This window comes from Ziziphus jujuba, chromosome 1 (assembly GCF_031755915.1).
Source record: "Ziziphus jujuba cultivar Dongzao chromosome 1, ASM3175591v1".
NCBI classification, from domain to species: Eukaryota; Viridiplantae; Streptophyta; class Magnoliopsida; order Rosales; family Rhamnaceae; genus Ziziphus; species Ziziphus jujuba.
The window spans coordinates 38,744,698-38,761,677 of record NC_083379.1 but is presented as its reverse complement, the minus strand read 5'-3'; the positions used below and the strand labels follow the sequence as shown (position 1 = coordinate 38,761,677).

General features: G+C 32.7%; 3 protein-coding genes across 7 annotated transcripts in view; 2 read left to right on the top strand and 1 right to left on the bottom strand.

The window, feature by feature from the left end:
- LOC107432545 (uncharacterized) overlaps positions 1–3,445 on the top strand; it is a 75,086-nt gene extending 71,641 nt beyond the window's left edge. Inside the window, exon 24 of the mRNA XM_060812285.1 lies at positions 3,431–3,445. The gene's annotated coding sequence lies outside the window, so the exon portion shown is untranslated. The remainder of the gene's footprint in view (positions 1–3,430) is intronic.
- Positions 3,446–7,419: 3,974 nt separating this feature from the next.
- On the bottom strand, positions 7,420–10,068 carry LOC107432708 (uncharacterized). Its single transcript, XM_048481132.2, has 7 exons — positions 9,915–10,068; positions 8,951–9,729; positions 8,388–8,458; positions 8,197–8,278; positions 7,971–8,071; positions 7,777–7,856; positions 7,420–7,688 (listed from the first exon to the last, which is right to left on the bottom strand). The coding sequence occupies exons 1-6, from the start codon at positions 9,941–9,943 to the stop codon at positions 7,803–7,805; spliced, it is 1,116 nt and encodes a 371-aa protein (XP_048337089.2). The 5' UTR covers positions 9,944–10,068; the 3' UTR covers positions 7,420–7,688; positions 7,777–7,802.
- A 362-nt stretch (positions 10,069–10,430) lies between these two features.
- On the top strand, positions 10,431–16,980 carry LOC125420685 (uncharacterized). 5 transcript variants are annotated; one of them, XR_007238917.2, is made up of 12 exons: positions 10,431–10,715; positions 11,603–11,753; positions 12,303–12,337; positions 12,646–12,730; positions 12,841–12,871; positions 13,300–13,592; positions 13,809–14,063; positions 14,855–14,953; positions 15,121–15,174; positions 15,703–15,790; positions 15,993–16,162; positions 16,695–16,980. XR_007238917.2 is itself a non-coding variant. In XM_048467456.2 (11 exons), exons 2-11 carry the CDS (start codon positions 11,643–11,645, stop codon positions 16,106–16,108), a joined length of 1,167 nt encoding a protein of 388 aa, XP_048323413.1. In that variant the 5' UTR covers positions 10,432–10,715; positions 11,603–11,642; the 3' UTR covers positions 16,109–16,975. The 5 variants fall into 5 exon arrangements, 3 of the variants coding, with proteins under 3 accessions (XP_048323413.1, XP_048323414.1, XP_048323415.1); XR_007238918.2 differs by lacking the exon at positions 16,695–16,980 and having other exon boundaries at positions 10,432–10,715; positions 15,121–15,203; positions 15,993–16,022; XM_048467456.2 differs by having other exon boundaries at positions 10,432–10,715; positions 15,993–16,975.

Sequence of the window (16,980 nt, the reverse complement as noted above, 5' to 3'; positions counted from 1 at the left end):
TATGTTAACTTTTGACGGCCTTGGAATTATATAACCATCCATATTGTGAAATACTTTAAAACCTAACAAATATCTGGACAAAACCTTCATCACCACCACCATGGTTTTTTTAATGCAAATGAGTACCATTATGAATTTCTTTGAATTGCTCAAAATCCCACCAAATTAATGAATCCTCAAAACAAAGTCCCCCTGATCAACTTAACATTAATTTAGTTTGTACTGACACATAGATTGTAAGCTGTTTTTGTTGAGATACAATTCGAAGGGTGGATGTACTGATTATAGCCGAACAACTATCAACCTTGTCTTTATATTATTTCTTGCTTGTTTTAGATTAATATTCATTAGGATATCAATGTAATTGTAAAGAGAATATGTACGGTCCTTTGAATAATTCCCCTGTTATTTTTCATAATTAATGGGAAAAAAGTTTTCAAAGCAGATTAATATTAAAAAAAAAATATTAAATGTTCACAGAAGACCTTACATGTGTTTGGCCATAGTTTTTCTATAAATAATTTTTTTTTTCCTTTGGTGAATTTCTATAAATTATTTCCATAAACTAATGAAAAAGGTTACCAAAAAAAAAAAAATTACTTTGAGAATAACTATTTAGCCCCTTCATTTCTTAAAACAATAAACTATATATTCTTTTTCTTTTTTCTTTTTAAATATTTTTATAACACATTTAAAAAAAAAAAAAGAATATAGCCAAATAGCTCCAAGTTTCAGGCAATTTGGATGTAGTCTTGCTTTTTAGAAGAGAATTTTCGTAAACTTTTTCTCTTAATTTTTTCCAACTACAATAAAAAAATAAAAAATGAAATTTAAAAAAAAAAAAAAAAAAAGCACATGGATTTTTATGTTGCATGCGTGTGAGTGTGTGTGTGTGTGTAAGAATGCGTATTACAACTTACATTATGCAAAGATATGGCACCAAATGTGTGACCTTTTATTGTAACTAATAAAGGAAGAGAGCAAAACAGAAAAACAAAGTAAAATAGCATAATGCTATTTGCATCTTCTTCTTCTTCTTCTTCTTCTTCCTCTTCCTCTTCTTCAAAAGTTAAGATAAGACTTAATCAGAGGAACAATAGATTTTTTCTTGGTTGAACTGTCCTAATGGGATAATTCAATCCTGAACATGCATTTCGTTAGAACTTTTGTTCTCCGTGAGCCTAATTATAACAATTTTGTTATTCTAAATCTCAAAGCCAGTGAAAATTAATATTTGTTTACATTCTTTTTTGCAAAATAATATATATATATATATATATATATTGTCTATTTAAAAATTTTGCAATATATTGAAGTTTAAAGACTTCCAAATCATACGTCTTCTTACCCCATGAACGTTGAACCACTGAATATTTTCATTTAAAAAAAAAAAAGAAGAAGAAAGGTTCGAACTAATGAATATATTCTGACAAAAAAAAAGAAAAAAAAAATAAGATAAGAATATATATAAAATCTGAAGCTAATCCAAGTTGAAAGCAAAATAAGGTTACTTTGCCTCTGGTTTAGTAATCGAACTCTCCAAGAATTCTAATTCAAGTTTAATTTAGTATCCATCGTGTAAAAGATATACAAGTATAATTAATTATAATAATTACAATTATAGATATACAAGTATAATAAACTACTGTTTATACCATTTTGAAAATATAATAATCATGATTGTCAAAATGTGATAATTATTCTATATATAATTGGACAAAAATTTGGGCATGACCATATTTAATATGTCCCCATTCCCACACTAATTAGATGTTTTAACTTGGTGTCCAACCTGCTCTACATTAAATATTACCGAGAAAAGAACCTACCTCATATTACAGAGCACAATGCATGGTAAAAAAAATTATTTAATCTTGATCAACTTACAATAATTTTAAACCAGTCTAATCAATAATTTTTTATGGTCTCCATTAATGATTTGAAAGAAAAACAATAAAATGTAATTCAACAAATAATAACTTTCCTAAATTGAACTCTCCTAGCTAGCTTATGGGACAACTGAATTCTGAACATCTTTCTTTGGACAAGGAATTAAATTTTTAATAATTAATAAAAAATAAAAAATATATATATATATATTTTTTCTTCTTAACATCTTTTTAGCATTGAAGACTTCCAATTGTGCCATGCCTCAGGGCAAGAAAAAGAGCAAAAGCTTACTCATAGGTTTAGTAATTGAACACACCAATAACCTCTAATCCAATTTGATATTTATTTTGGTATTGGCAACGTTCAAATAAAACAAAAACGATAACATAAAAATTACAAACTGCCTATACACATTTGGAGTATATATAACATATGATTTTATAATAGGAATATATATTTAGTTACTATAGCATTATGTTAAGGTGATGTAATAAATATTATAGCTTCCAAAATATGGTTTCCATAGTTGATTTGGGTTGAAAATCTATATATGTTGAGCTTTAAAATAACAATACTATTAGTAGCGAAATGACCGATTAAAATTATTTAGGATTAGGATTTCGTGTATATGTATTAATTGTCAAGCTGTCTAATCCTTCACTTACAATTTTTTTCTTGCAGTCTTTCTGGTTAATTGGCAATTCCACATTCACCGTATTTTGTCCTCCCGACAATGCTTTCTTCTCAAAATACCCACAGCTGCCACAATTGACACTGCTTCAATATCATGTTGTGCCTCTGTTCCTTGACTATGGGGATTATGCTTCTCTCCCTCATGGTTCCAAGATTGATACCCTGCTCGTTGTTCATCCTCTAGCAGTCACTACTCTACCCAATGACAGTTTCGCATCCCTCAATGAAGTCAAGTTACCAATATGGAGGTTTGAATATCCATGGTGTTGATAAATCCTTATCAATGTTTCCCTTCCTATTTCCAATTTCATATCCTGATGTGGGAAATGAAAACTACACAGGAGTCAGTAGTGGATTTTCTTGGTTGATCAAAGGGTCGACAGAAAATTGGTTTACATTCTATTACGTACATTGGGTATTGGTTTGTCTGCTTGTGCTTTGTCCTTGAATGTTAAGAGAATTGATATGATTGATTTATACAATGTATTTTGTTCATTTTTCAGATTAAAAGCTTATAAATAGTACAACCATTCTGCTATGTCCGTTAAATCAGCATTATAGCTTGAAGAATTTTATTAATATATATATATATATATATTGTAATGACATGTTAAGTTTTTAAATTTTCATTGTAATCAAATGAGTTCGAAGCTTTAAAACTAACATTTATAAATTTCATTTAGGAATTTTAATTCTACGCACATAGAGGAAACGAAAATTATGTCCCTATCTATTTTTATGGATCAAAAGGTGGTGAAATTATTTCTTATTTTCATATTTAGAAAAATAAAATAAATAAAACCAAAACTATTCTGGCAATATTTATATCTCCATTTTGTTTTTTTTTTTTTTTGTTTTTTTCTTTTTTCAAGTGTAAAGACAAGTATATTTTTGTTATTCATTCTGTGTAACTGGTTCATGGTTTGGATTTTGTTCATTCAAAGAAAGAATTGTCGGAATTGTAAGCTTTAGTCTTGGTTTTAATAAAAATTCCCTATGAGAGCTTTGGAAGAATAGATGTAGGGTTAATATAGACAAAACACTATAAACACTTTTTTTTTTTTCTTTTTTTTTTGGGTTTTCCTTTATATTACTTTTTTCTTAGTTATTTTTTATTCAAGAAAAGCAATGAAATTTTTTTAACATAGCAAATCCAGTACATCTTCCTACTACCAGCTAGCAATTGTATTTTCTAACTTGTCTGAAGGTTTTACCTTTACAACCATAGTTTCAAGCCGATTTACTCTTAATTTTGATGTTGCAAGAAATCATTCTGGCAGAATAATTCCTGGTACAAAATCTGAATCGAAATCCAATAGCGTATGCATTTTGATATGTTCAAAAGTGATAATGGAAGTAGTGGTTGAATGAGAATGAGCCCAGGTCTTGATCCTTAAACCGTTTAGGGTGCCAATGAAGGTACTAACCATCCATGCTAATTCCATGTCCCGGACCACACTTGACATTGTTAATTTCTAAGATGTTGGCACCGGGGCTCAACGTTACACAATCATATCCACTGAGCTTGAAATAGATGCTTGATTGCTATTAATATCCAACTCTCACATTCTATTGAACCAAAAAAAAAAGGGGGGAGAGAGAGAGAGAGAGAGAGAGAGTACAACACCTCCAGAAATATCTACATATGAAGTGTCACATTTAGTGAACTAAACTAAATTTTATATATCACACCTAAGCCACAAAATTTGGGAAAAAGTAAAATTTTTTAGAAATCTCTAAATGGAAATGGGTTCCAAAGAGAAAGAGGAAATAAAAAACAGATTGGGGACAATAAAGGAATGAGATGGTTAACATCGTTACCAAGGCGTTTCCTTCCGAGCCACTTCTAGAAATACTCACTTCTCTGTTCTTCACCCCACACCAAGCTTCCTCCACTTCTTTTGTGGAGGATTTGGAGCACACATGAAGAACATCGGAGTGGTTATAAAAATTAGTACAGTCTTAACCGCTATGGTTTCCGCATAATAATTATTATTATTATTATATTTCCAACAAATTAAGCTTCGTGAATTGCAAGTCTAACGGTTACCTTATTGCTAAAATAAAATAAAATACATAAATAAATAAATAAAAAGTCTAACGCTTACCTGAGATCGGGATGGTTTAGCATAGTCTGTAAATATTATTTACATTGAAACTGAATAGACAAGTTAATTATTCACCCAAAAAAAGTTACTAAAAGTTAATAAACGATGCCCCCCAAAAAATAAAAAAGATATGGCATTATTTGAGCCCCAAAAACCTGATACCACTAAACAAGCAATTGCAAATGCTGTACAATTCTTATTATCGAGTTAAAAAAAAAAAAATGAGGATACGGTTTTGACTTTCTTTGACCGCACAGGCAGTCTTACCCTAAATGCCACGTGTGCACTGTCATCCCATCTCAAGCTAATTTGTTTAGAGAGGTTAAACATGTCCATGTGTAGTAACAGTCTTAGTAGCTGGTTTTGTTATCAGGCTAAGCGAGAGATAGAGAGCCTGATTACATATCTCAAAAAATAAATACTGTAATACTATGTAATATTGCTTAGTTGTTGTTATGGATCAACAAATTCTCTGGAAGTTCATTTTAGTTTCTCACAAATTTGCTTTCACGTTCCTGCATTTTCTTTTATTTTCCTTTTCCTTGACTGTACAATTCTTTCCCATTTTGACTCGGATTCATTGTTATGAGCCTTTATGGCTGTGTAATTTTTCGCACCGCGTGAGAAATGAGTCCCAAGGGCAAGTTCTCCCTGCGAAAGCATTGTTACTTTTCAATTATGACCATAATTTCCAGATCGTCTCCTCAATTTATTATTATTTTTTAAAAAGGAAAAAAAAAATTCTATCACTCTTTAATACTGCTTAAGTGCTTATATATCAACACTAAATAGTAATAAAATTTCTATAACATATAATATAATTTTATAACGGATTAAAAAATCAAAGTTAAAACAATATAACATCATGAACTCATAATAAAATAACAAAGAAATGAATAAATAACTTACACGAACATCATTTAGTGATCACTCACCACATTAAATGCCACATACAAAATGGATCATCCTTCTATTTGGACTACTCACAATACTGAACCACCACTTACGAATTGCAATCATTTAAACATCCTTCGTATTTAAAAATATAAAATAAAAAATAAAAATAAAAGGCATAATCACTTTTTACGACCTTAATTATAAAGAAAGAGTATCAAAATATCAGACTCAAAACAGAAAAAGTACAGCTGTTAGGATCATTAAACAAATGCATAGTCCTGTGCGTTTCTTTCAATCTGTTATGACATAAAATTTGTTATCATATTCAATTAGTAAAGCTGGCCTCCACTATGAAAAACACGACAACTCTGATCAAAACACATCAAAATTACATCTGCCCGGAAACCTTCAAAGTAAATAATCCTGTTTATTCAAAACTTGGAAAAATCCCAACTAGCGAAATTGCGATGAGAAAGTCCAACCACTGACTACTGGAAAGGTAATTAAAGCAGAAGCCTGAAAATTTCCCTATATAATATAAATATGAGAAATGTTTCAGCACAGCAAATTGAAAACTTCTAAAAAGATTGATAGGCAACAAAATGACAACATATCACAAAAAATGCCAACACACTGTTAACAAGAGATATTGGAGTAAATTTATTGATCTCCTTTTCTTTCTTAATGAAACCTTACAACTGCAAACAAATATGTAGGTTTACCAACTGATTAAGACAACAGCGAAGGCGCCTAGGCGATGCCTAATTTATAGGGACACTTATACAAAGGCATGGCTAGAAATACAGCCATGATCTTGCAACATAACAGATGATCTTGATTGATATATAATATTGGCGCTGCTAACCCAGTTCATCATGCAAGTGGAAATCGCATTTTGTTTTGCTAGAGATAAGGTGTTAGTCAGAGAAATTGAGATTAGGTATGTGCCTTCCAAAGAACAAACTCAGACGTCTTCACTAAATCTCTAGGTAATCACGGTTTCAGTTTTTGAGGTCCAAGTTAAAAGTTTGTACTATTCCGTTCAGTATGCAATCTAGCACAATTTAGAGCTAAAAAGAAGGACACTTAAAGGTTGAGGGGAAGTATGCCGTCAACTGATTAAGTTCCAGAAAAGCCTAGCTTGAGGGGGAGTGATGCTGTCAAATATCGGCTGAGGCTCCAGCTCTCAGTTGCCAGCTGAGCTTGTGGTTGTTAATTCAAGCATGTGCTGCACGTTTCTAGCTTTATAATGAACCAATTAGAATGAAGATACGGTTACTGATTTGTTAGTATTGAATTTAGTTCAGCAACAAATACTGCATCCGTTATCTTGATTAATCAAAACTTAGTGGTATTCTTGGAATCTCTCTCTCTCTCTCTCTCTTGTTGCTTTACTTCGCTTTCATTTTTCTGATTTTCTCTCCAGTAGAGGACATGAAGAGTTTAAAGGCCTGTGAATAAGGAGGTAAATATTCAAAATCACTTATAGACTTAGTTCCATGTTTGATAATGAGAAAGGGACATTTCTTCCTGCAGTATTTTATTTTACACAGCGTGTTAATCGAAGTCTGCTTTTTTACATGCTGTTTTAGCACTGTGGGCATTTTGTTGAAGACATTTCTCTCATGTTTGATACTTTTATGTCTTGAGATTGAACATTACCACAGCATGATAGAAAAAGAAGATTTCGATGAGGCAAAGGCGTGAAAACGCAAAGGGTTGCCCAAGAGGAAAGTGAGACTGATACTGATGTGGCTGAAGGCTATAAGGTTTTATCAGCACTCATAAAGAGGGCAAGCAATTTAAAAAGCAAAAACCAAAATAAAAATCAAAAACTGAATGTGGTTGGAGGCATAATTGTCTCTAATAAAAAAATAAAAAAAATTCATATCAGTGGTGAAAACATCCCTAAAATATACAAAATATATCAAAAGGAGACAGAAATATATTTCCCATATTGGGGATTAGTTACTAATTAGACAATGCAAAGAAACATATATAACATCTTGTTAGAAATCCTATTCTGTCTACAGCCTCTTTAGTCAGAGCTTCCACCTTCATCTACTGCTTCTTTTATCTCAAACCTATTACGGCTGCACACTGTCCACAAAACAAACTATCAGTAACACAAAATAAATACGGGTCTGGAACACAGAATTTACAATAATAAAGGAAACGAAAAACTAACATTTACTGTAGAAGAGGTCTTGCGACCTACGTAAACTGGACTCTTAATATAGCGTCTACAGCAGCATTACGTTTTCCATGCTGTGTTAAAAATAAACAAATAATAAAACATAAGGAAATAAATAAAACTCTCTAAGTTAAAAAACATCATTTAAAAGTAACTTAAATTTGGAATGAACAAATTTCTATACTCACCAAAGCAGTATCAAATTCCATGGCTTTTTCTACCTCCCAGCTCAATATTCTGAATCGGCCACAAGTTTTCAGTTTTCCCTTAGAACAGTCTACGTAATGCACTAGTAGATATCAATTTAAAACAACAAAAAATTCAGGTAAGAGAATTAGAGTAAAAAATTAATTAATTAATTCAATTTTTAAAAAATAATAAAAGAACTCAAGTAGAAATATATTGTGATCATACCCCTGAATATGGCACGCCCGCCAGGAGGAAGAACCCACCCACTTTTGTTAACGAGATAAAAGTATCGAAATCTAGTTTGAGCCTAAAGCAAGAAAACCAGATACACACCATATAACTATTATGAGCAATGATATAAATTTAATAAATTCAATAGGCATTACACATTAAAGGATGTAAAGTAACGCATTTACCGAGACTGCCACGTATGATTTGGTTATATTTTCAATTATGACTGAGGTGTCGACGATTTTGCCCTTTATTCCTTCCAAAAAAAAAACACAAATGAAAAAATGTAGAATGAAATTATTAGGCCAAAAATTGAAACGGACAACCATAAGCATAATAAACATAATAATACCGGAAAGATGACTGCCCAAATAAACTAATTATTAGGTTCAGCCAAAAAAAATAATAATAATAATAAGGATAATAATGAGGCTGATGAACAAATAAACTTATAAGCTTTTTCTATATATTAACTTAATACATAGAATCAACCCAACTAATTATTTTTGTCAGCAAGTATAAAGAGACTGCCCATGAGCTCCAACTTGTCAACGAGCAGAGGATAAGTTGAGCCTAAAACAGTAGTAAGGGTTAAAAATGTTTAAAGAACAAAAAGCACTAAATAAGGAATACAAAGTACTAAATATCAGATTTGAGCAACAAAAGAAATTGCAAATTAGGAAAACAAAACCTTGGACGCAAATTACATTATCAATCCTAGAGATATCAGACTAGAGGAATAACATACCAGGAAAACAAAGCCTTGGAGGCTCGATTTTGAGACGTGGAGAATCAACCCGAGGTAGTTTATGTTTAAGATCTGGCGGTGTGTCATCAGGAAAAAGTTTAAGTGCACGTTTAAGTTTTACAAGTGTTTTAACAGAAACAGCAGGTTTATCATCAACAGCAGCAGGCATCTTATCACCAGCTGCAGCAGGTGTATCATTAGCAACAAGATTAAGTTTATGATCTGCTGGTGTATTATCAGGAACGGCAGCAGGCATATTATCACCAGCTGCAGCAGCAGGCATATTATCACAAGCTGCAGCAGGATTATCATGTGTATTATCAGCAACAAGATTAAGTTTATGATCTGCCGGTGTATTATCAGCAACAGCAGCAGGCATATTATCACCAGCTGCCGCAGGTGTATTATCAGCAACAAGATTCAGTTTATGATCTGCCAGTGTATTATCAGCAACAGCAGCAGCAGGTGTATAATTATTATCAGCAGCAGCAAGTGCATCATCATCATAATCATCCAGTTGTAAAAGCCAACTAGAGAATGTGAACGCTAAAATGAAGGGTTGGCACGCTAGATAGAAAAACATCTCCCCTAGGCACACCCAGAGATTCCAAATAGCCACAAAAATCTTACATAATTGGCTCAATAGCTGGGATTCAATAAAAATCTTCCATAATGGTTGGGATCCTAGGTTGCCACCAACATCTCTCAACCCATTCACCCCTTCAACTCTGGTAAACCTCTCACATTCCTCCAACCCACTTTTGCCTGACTTTTTATTCCTATAATTACCCAACAGAATTGAAAACTATTTAACAATGAACCAATCAAAATATAAAATAACATAAAATAAAATAACTTCTTAAAAAGGAAGATCCACATGAAGAACAACTACTAAATCCTAATAAAAAAAAATTAGAAAATAATTTGCATTCACATTAAACACAAAAGAAACTTAAGGAAAAACCTTCGACGAAGCGTCCGCTTGTTAGGCATGTTTCTCAGTCTGCGGAATCTGCGAATGAGGTGACGAGAACGGCGTTAAAAAATATCCCTAGCGGTGAAGAAGCAAAATTATCTGGTTTTTTTTTATGATTTTTCCTATCACTTCCAATCTCTTATTGGCTATTTATAGCCCACCATAATAAAAGAATATTAATTTCTAATAGCAATTCAATTCTTATTTTGATTCGGTATTCTAATTCCCAATCTGATTCAATGTGCATGTTTCAATTCCAAAAGCCCAAATATTTAAAAATAGACTTTTGGAAATAACCCAATTAAATGGGCTGTCCGGTTCTTTTAACTAAAAGGCCTAAAACTACAAGTCTAGTCTGTCAAACCCTACGTCGAATACTCAAGTCAAATGGATTCTAAAGCCCAATCTTTATAAAAATTCTACCTGCACTTCATTTTATTTTAAAATTACTAAAAAGCCCTTTTACTTTTTTTTCCCATTCTGAATTTTTTGACTATTTTTTATTTTCTCGTTTCCATCTTTCTATACAAATTCATGGCCGTTTGATGGAGAAAATTTTGTTGATTCCATAAGTTTTTATGTTGTAACCGATTGGTATGTCGTTTGTAAGGTATGGTCAAGGCGTAATCAATTCTCTTTCTATCTGATTATGCCTGAGCCTTTTGTGTTTTTTTCCTGGGTTTCTGTCTCTTTCATCAATAACAACCAAGGCTGAGGAAAACCGCTAGCAACCTTGCTGGGAGAGTTGGAACTAATATCCAGCTGTCTCCCACGAAGCTTTTGTCGCCGGTGAGTGTAGATTTATTTATTTATTTTTTTTTTAGTATTTATGTAGATATTTCTAGTGTTTAATTAGCCACTCCTTAGTTCTAAATCCTAATTAACATCCACTACTTGAAAGAATTTTAGCTTGGAAATCCTTACTTCTAAAATAATATTTGTGTTCCGTTATTTGTTAAAATCAAAAAAGCATTTTTCTGGTAATCTTTTTGTTATTGTTTATTACTATTTCTTTCCCAAAAAAATAAATGTCAATTTATTTGGAACATTGGTGGCTCATATTTACTTAATTTTTTGCTATTAATAGTTCCAAAATGGTTAGCCAAATTTATTAAGTAAACTCAAATTTTACTTCTCTTGATTGCTAAAAGAATAAATATATTTAAAATAACTCAATAACCTAGAACGAGTAGTTGTTCAGTTCATTCCCCTGAGGTTTTTTTTTAAAAAAAAAAAAAAAAAAAAAAAACAAAAAATCATCTAGCCAAGTCCATTTTCATTAGATTAAAAATTAAAACTCTTTTTCCTATCGGGTTTTTCATCTTTCATGTTTTAATGAGATTAGAGATTGTTGTATTTTAGAAGGTTATGCCGTCATGTCATTTAAACATTTTTGTATATATTTGTTTTAATTTTAAATTTACTATGATTGTTTAAGTGGCTTTATTTGAGAGTGTCAACACATTTGGAATGTACTAGCTTTCCTATTCACTCAACCAATCTGTTATTATTGTAGTCTCCTCAACTATTTGACAGCATTTCGTTTATATTCTGCATTCACAAACGAAATAATTTCATGTTTAGCAAAAGTGGTTGCTGAGATACTCTGTTTCCTAGTTACGATTGTTGAATTCTGCATTATAATGGAACTATATACTCTTCACTTGTTAAACCAGGAGTTCAATACAAAATGGGAACAGCTTTGATCATGTTTTCATGCTTGTACATCCTTGGAAGGAGCATGAAGTTAGAAAAGCATCATCGAATGACGTTGGAAATTCAGTGGAAGTTGAACATGGGAAAAAAGATAGGACAAACTTAGAAAAGGTATCCTTTAATTTATAAGGTTTGTCGTAAAATAATTCACAGGTCATATTATTTGGGTTGAATCATATCTTGTAATATATCAGATCTTATTTGAGTAATTGGTCAATGAGACCTTTTTATAAACAAAAACAAAGATAAAGAAAAGAAAGAATTCTATTGGAAGCAACCAGAAAGGAGAACAACTTTAGCACTCATGGAAACCAAAAAAAAAAAAAAAAAAAAAAAAAAAGCGAGGAAGGAGAAAGAGAATGCAAGAAGTTGGATTGTTAAGCTGTTTTCATCATGCTAATAAGTTGCTTCTTGCCTACAGAAGCCTAATTCTTGTCCCTACAAATTCTCTGGGTCAAAGTTAAAAGAACCATTAATTGATAGGAGTCCTTGTATTACTTGTTTTCTCCTCCAGCCTCAAAGCCACCGATGTCTAACTAGGCCTGATGCGGTAGAGACCAAAGAGAGAAAACTAATGTTGGTGCAAATGCTAAAATTTTTTATTGTAATATGTATGTAGCCGTATGAGTATTCTAAGTACTTATTTTGTTTTCAATGCAGATTAAAGAAGCCTCTGAGGCCGCAAATAATAGGAGGTATGAGTTGTATTTCATTACTTGTTTATAAAAAAACTTGGGAAATTGTATTATGGGGGCAACCCTAAATTTGGGTCTTAATTCTGTGCCTTGATACTGGCATCAGGAGTGCTTACACAGTTAGTTGTGGAATAGATATCCTATGTGGCAAATGCTTTTGCCTTTTGTGTTGGGCAGAGAAACATTATCATCATGTCAGATTACATGTATCTGTGCCAAACACTGTCATGGTACTATACTGCTCTTACCTTTTTGTTTTTATGATTTTGCTTCCATCTTATGTTAGAATCATGTCAATTGTTTAACAGACAGTTTGGGCATGATGGGTCAAAGGGGGAGCAGATTGGATTCAGAGAGAAAGTAGGCTTACAGAAGGAAGAAAGGGAAGAAAGTGTATGTTAAGAGTCTCTTTGAACTTTTTATGCTTAGTTGATGCTATTCTATCACACTTCTCAAGCAACTTTTATTTTATCAATGCTTATTAGTGCAACTATTTTTTGCAGGCTGATAAAGGTCAAGGCTCAAGTTCAAGCTGTAAGTCAATATCTATATTGATATTTTTAGCATTCAAAATTAATTTTGTATATGATTGTCCAGGTTGGTTCTTTTTTATATTGATATTTAATTCCTTCATAACTTCTTGACATGAGTATATCCATCTTTTGATTGGGGGCCCTTCATCACATTTACCCCAGTAGTGTAATAAAACTGCTATTGGAAATTTTAGCATTAAGGTGCTGAACATAGTACTGTATGCATAGTCTTCACTATATAAAAAACTGATTGCGCTGGTAAGGTGCATATCCTACAGACATAAATGTCTTTAAACTGATACTCAAATTTTGCTTTTTTCAGTTGAACAATGTTTATTGGCTTGCTTATTTGGATTTTTTCATGCTGTGGTTGGTTACCTGCCTTACCCAGTAAAGCCTAATATTCAATTGTTTATACTTTGAATGCAGTGGATACGTGCATTACCCAAATAAAATCTATAAAGGAAAGGCCTATGAAAATGGCATCCAAGTTGTTGATTTCTGAAGTATCTTCTTTTCATGCTCCTGTATCTGTAAAAATGAGCAACCAGTGTTCTGAAAGGCCCACTTCAGCAGATACTCCTCCCCTTGCTGTCTCCTCAGGTGTCTCAACCTCACTGAATCCTGCTCTGGATGTGACCTCAGAATCTTGTAATAGTTTGGTTGTAACATCAACTGATACAGTTTCTTCTCATGGTTCAGATTCATATAAAACTGCTAAAGTAAGTATTTTTTCTTTTTAACACTTTATTATTATTATTTTTTTTAACACTTGCATTATGAGGGAATTACATACTGCTTTCTTCTCAGCCATCTTAATTGCCTATGTATTATTAATTTCTTTTTCTTTACTGATACTAGATTGGACAATATCATGCTAAGTTGTTCTTTTTTGTCTTTTTGGAGTTGAAAATATTTTTGAATGTCTTCTATCTCAGGAATTCAAGCTCAACCCAGGAGCAAAAATATTCTCTCCATCATTTACAAACACTATATCAGCAACTCCTGCTGTGCCTTCAGTTGCAAGTATGGGATACATACCAAGTACGTCTCCTGCAGTACCTGTTGCTGCTGGTCAGCCAGAAGTTGGAATGGGTCCTTTTGCATCACATTCGTCTTTACCTGTTAAAGTTGTCCCATATGGTAATTTCACAACTGGGAATGGTGGCACCGGTTCACAGTTTTCACAACCTGTAAGTATCATTAGATGTTATTGAATTCTTTTAGTTGTTTTATTATGATTTAGTGAAATCTGTTCTTGAAGGAAGCTAGAACCTTTAAAATATTATTCCTTTGTCTTTTTTCTCTTCTTTACCCTTATTTATCAACCAACATAATGAAGGAACTTCTTTGGCTTATAGTGTTTGTGCAAGAGTTCATTTTTCCACCTTTTTTTGGACACTATTATAGCTGTTTTGTTTCTTCTTCAATTGAACTGGCTCAATAAGAAGATAACGATACAATTTGAATCTAATCTGCTGGTTTGCTAATTGAGAACCCTTTGTAAATTAAACAATCTAACATGGATTGAGAACCTTTTGTAAATTAAACAATCTAACATGGTTTACTGTACTCTTTACAAAAGGTGAACACTTGTGGTGGCACACTAAACCATTTTGGTGCAACTAAGTACTAATCTTTAGTGCTATCAAATTGCATCATATGAATTATCAGGTGAAGAATCCAGAGAGGCAGACTGACAGAATTAAACTTAATATATATATATATATGTGTGTGTGTGTGTGTGTGTGTGTGTAGGTGCCTGTCTGAGGGTAATGGTTATAATTATTTCTGGGTTTTATTTTCTGGAAATAGGTTGTTGCCTGTTGCACATTCCAGAGTGGCAGACTGACAGAATAAAACTTAATATGTTTCTATTTTTGTGTTTTATTATTCCTTTTTTTTTTTTTTTTTGGGTGGGTGTCTGTCTGGTCTGTATAAGGGTAGTATTTATAATTATTTCCGGGTTATTTTCTGGAAATAGATTGTTGGACATGTGGGAAGCAGGACACAGCCCCTTAGATATGCAGGACAGCATCCGCTTCAGGCTGGACCTGCCTATGTGCATCCAAGTTCTCAAGCTGTTAGTACAAGGAGTTTGCCATTTTTTTAGCGTCTTCCTAGTACTTTTTATACTGTCTGTAACTGATGACCAAACAAGAAAATTTAGTATATACTGGATAATGATCTCAATCTTGCTGATTTCTTGGCCACTTTTATGGATTTATTCAGCTCGCTCCCCCTTTCCAGGTTATGGTTGGTGGACGTCTAGGGCAGCTTGTCTATTTGCATCCTGTTTCTCAAGTAACATACTGTGCCTGAGCATGATGGGAGTGCGTGATTATGTGATTAAAGCCATCTGATGTTTGTGAATTATTTAATTAAATTTGAGAACTGGTAGCTGGCTGCTATTTAAGATTCATATTCAGCTGTTTTTTGCTAAGAGCGGAAGTCTTCCATAGTCCATTTGGCAGTATCCAAATTAGAGGAAATTTCTGGTTTTCTTTCTAAACTAACGGATAGCTAACCCTAAAGCATAAACCGGAGAGAGCAACAAGCGGTAAAAATATACCAAAAATATCATAGATACTAGCAAAAAAGTATATGATTATTGGTGGTATAATTGTAGCATAGAGGAAATTATGAGAGATGATGGAGATGATCCATATTGAGGATCATGATTTGTTAAGCAAAGATTCTTGTATCCAACCGTAACTATTTTAGGATAATGGTCTATAGTTCAGTTATTGCACAACTATGCTTAAAGTAGAATTTCAATGCATTTATCTCTTTTTCTCGGTTGCTTAATTATCTCTTACTTTGATATTGAAGGAGTTGGTACAGGGTGTCACGGGTATTTCACCTCTATCTGCGCGTCCTGTTATGCCTCCACAGCAGGTCCCTTTTCCAAAGCACCAGGGTATGGCATGGTTTAATAATTTCACAATCAAATCTGGGAGGTCAAACAAGAATAAATTTGAGTATAATTATTAATTATACTTCTGACCATCTTAATCTGGATAAAAATATTCTAAATTGTTTATTATATTCAATACATCTTATTGGAAGGTTATTCCTGTGACTTTTTCATCGAGGCATTTTCTTTTCATAATTTGGAGCAGGAATTGCAGCTGGCCAAGCCATGCAGCTATATGTACCTCCACCATTGGTTGGCTGGTGGACAGCAACCTTTTGCAATGCCATATCACATCCCGATTTTGCAACCTCCCTTCCCTAATAGTCGCCCCACTCAAGTTCCAGGATCTAATAATACTTACGGCTCTAAGTTTTCGTAAATATTATATCTCCATCAGAGTATATCAGGCTTTTTTTGTGCCTATTCTCATTATAGTTCCCCCATAATTTTGGCCTTTTTTCCTTTGTGGGTTGGGAAGAGTCTGTTATAGATGTTTTCATTTAAAGTGTCATCTACCATGCAAAGAAATAGGGTGGGAACTTTTTGTAGTGGTGGTGAGTTTTGTAAGACCTGATTAAGGGGTGAAACTTCAATATTTTTTTGAAGAATGTTTTTTAGGGTAACATTTTTTTATTTTTTTATTTTTTTATTTTTTATTTTTTATTTATTTTTTTGTTTTTGGGTAAGAGAAAGAGGGTTACATGGCTTTTCCAGAATTCAAAATTTTGTCCCCCCCTAAAAAAAAAAGGTGAGGATGTACAAGTAGTGGAACATATGGAAAAAGGGACTTCTTGATTCTTTTGATTTGATAATATGATAATTCATATCTTCTATTGTGATTCTAATGGATGTTCTAGTTTTGCATGTTGTGGAAAATCTGGGCCCACTGTGGATGTTTCAAATGCAGGTTTGGTTGGAGTTATCGCTTTCTCTCCCTACACACATAAAGGTTCTTCGGCTGGGTTGTTGACCGATGACCCTGTTAAAAGCTCTCTACTGGGACGTGTTTGCTGGTTTATTTTCAGTTTTGCTAGTAAACTCTTGTTTGGTTTTTTGCCAAGCTTGTTTACAGAAGAAAAGTTGATACCAAACATGAGAAATAAATTTACATGTCAAACATGTAATTTATTAGGAATTCTTTTTTTTTTTTTTTTTTTTTTTTTTTTTTTTTTGGAACAGAATTTTGGTGTTGA

What these genes read in the sequence shown, in the direction of transcription:
- LOC107432708 (XM_048481132.2), bottom strand. Translation starts at nt 9,943, where the DNA reads ATGCCTAACAAGCGGACGCTTCGTCGAAG. An exon ending in AAGCGGACGCTTCGTCGAAG is followed by an intron (nt 9,730 to 9,914) that starts GTTTTTCCTTAA and finishes GGGTAATTATAG; the next exon opens with GAATAAAAAGTCAGGCAAAA. An exon ending in AATCATACGTGGCAGTCTCG is followed by an intron (nt 8,279 to 8,387) that starts GTAAATGCGTTA and finishes TTCTTGCTTTAG; the next exon opens with GCTCAAACTAGATTTCGATA.
- LOC125420685 (XM_048467456.2), top strand. Translation starts at nt 11,643, where the DNA reads ATGCTTGTACATCCTTGGAAGGAGCATGAAGTTAGAAAAGCATCATCG. An exon ending in TCAAGGCTCAAGTTCAAGCT is followed by an intron (nt 12,872 to 13,299) that starts GTAAGTCAATAT and finishes CTTTGAATGCAG; the next exon opens with TGGATACGTGCATTACCCAA. An exon ending in TGCATCCAAGTTCTCAAGCT is followed by an intron (nt 14,954 to 15,120) that starts GTTAGTACAAGG and finishes CCCCCTTTCCAG; the next exon opens with GTTATGGTTGGTGGACGTCT.